General features: G+C 43.5%; 1 protein-coding gene across 2 annotated transcripts in view; it reads right to left on the reverse strand.

Moving 5' to 3' along the window:
- The window catches only part of LOC102025550 (chromosome unknown open reading frame, human C15orf43), an 18,892-nt gene that overhangs the window by 5,064 nt on the left and 11,753 nt on the right, over window positions 1-2,075 (reverse strand). For both annotated transcript variants that reach the window (XM_005376747.2, XM_013510475.1), the window contains exon 6: window positions 1,019-1,107. In XM_005376747.2, coding sequence (XP_005376804.1) covers window positions 1,019-1,107 — 89 coding nt within the window. The remainder of the gene's footprint in view (window positions 1-1,018; window positions 1,108-2,075) is intronic.

Here is a 2,075-nt window from a genome sequence, read left to right on the forward strand (position 1 = left end):
ACCCTGCCTCGGAGCCGGCTGCTTATGGACTGAAACCTCCACAAACTGTGAGCTGAATAAGCCTTTCCTCCCTTAACTTTGGGTGTTGAATATTTTGTCTCAGCAATAAAAAAGTAACTAAGACAGTTATCAGTGAATTCACTTCATGCTACCTGGATCAAAGTATCCAAATATCTCCGAATGATTCAGAAAAGACCTTCTTTAGATAACTGCATTTGTCACTTAAACCCTTTTTCCATCCCCTCAAACCCTTATGAAGACCCCAGTCTCACTCTGACGGCACAATTCCTCTCTTGGAAATTCTCCCACTGATCCCCTTGGCAGTATACTTTGATCTAAATAAACTCTTGCCTTTTCTACAAAAATAAAACCACCCCCCAGGCCACACACAAGATAACTATTCACCTCAGAACTGTCCAAACCCCGGCAACCACTTTCCAACTGGCTCCCTTAGCTGCATCCACAACTCTTCCACATGTGGGGCACTTGGATTAGACGCCGGGTGATCCAAAGTTGGCTCTGAGCATTTGTGTATCTCTCAATTGCATGCAAAGTTTGCATGTTAACCTTGTGTGTGTGTGTGTGTGTGTGTGTGTGTGTGTGTGTGTGTGGAAGCGGGGCCTGTGTTTTGCCAACTTCTCACTGGAAACTATGATTGGAGTTGTCCATGTAATTTACCATTCAAGTCAATGCGAAGCACGGGAAAGGCCCTGGGTTGAATCCCTAGCGCCACATGAAACAACTGGTGCCAGAACGACAGGCACACCCGACCCTCAGTACACAAGGGCACGGTTTGCCCTACCTACAGACCACGGCTTTGCACACGAACGTGAGGCCTATCCGTGGGTCAGTTCTGCAGATTCATTTATTTACTATACAAGTGATGTCTCCTCTATCTCCTGTTCCTACTGAGTAGAGGGGGCTCTCCTTGCTGGCACTTGGTGCCCAATAGCCGCTTTACTCACGCACTGCTTCCCTGCTTCTTCCCTACCTGGGCTTACTCTAAATTTTAAGGTACCTGTGAGCATGTTGTTCACTGGATAATCCTGAAGAGGGAAGTACATCTGCTTTTCTGTAACTGGAGCCCTTGAAGAATTGTCTTCTGTGCTATAAAATGAAACATACGTACATACATATGTAGATGTATACATACATATCTACACACACATGCACGCATGCACGTGCGCGCACACATACACACACACACACACACACACACACAGTGGGACCTTGGCACTCCCTAGAAGGCTCAGTGAATACCAAATTGTTTTTGACTGGGTTTTTTCCAGTACCGGGAATCAAACTCACGACCTTTCACTTGCCAGGCAGGCGCTGTGCCGCTGAGCTAAATCCCCAGCCCCCGAATTGTTTTTGAAAAAAAATTATTTTGGTGGAAAAGGCAAGTTGAGTCACAGGCAATCCAGCCCAACAAGTTCCAGCTTGCACATCAAGTACCAAACAGATGAAGAGTCCCGGGACAAAATTTTCACGTCAAAATGCATCAAGTGCCAAACTCGAAGAGCTTCACAGCAGTCAAGTACCAAAGTACAAACGCATATGCTTAGGTTTCTATTACAGTTCAGAATTTCTTAGCTTATTTCAGGCAATACACATTGTAATTTAATGGTTCTCTGATCAGGCTTTAGTCTTACTGAATAAAAATGTTCACTGTAAACCTCTGCTGTGCTTCTGAGTAATGGAAAGGCCTGTATAGATATTTTTGGTTCTCTTGGCCACTTCACAAACCAACTATTCACTGAGCATGTAAAGGCATGCGTCTTTTTCTCAGGATCAGTGAAAGCGGAACAGTACCACCATAGAATTAGATAAAATGTGCATTATGTGTGTGTATGTATATATGCAATCTTAACTATACCAAAAAAAAGTACTGTAGACTCTATTTTAAGGGATTACAGCACTTTTACTTTTCAGCATTCAAATTATTTTATTTTATTTTATTTTTTCTGCGGTACTGGGGATCGAACTCAGGAACTTGCACTTGCCAGGCAGGAGTTTATGCCACTGCGCTATATCCCCAGCCCCAATAGGTACATTTCTTTCTTTTTTTTTTTTTT

This window comes from Chinchilla lanigera, unplaced genomic scaffold (genome assembly GCF_000276665.1).
Source record: "Chinchilla lanigera isolate Chin_1 unplaced genomic scaffold, ChiLan1.0 scaffold00008, whole genome shotgun sequence".
Lineage (NCBI taxonomy): Eukaryota > Metazoa > Chordata > Mammalia > Rodentia > Chinchillidae > Chinchilla > Chinchilla lanigera.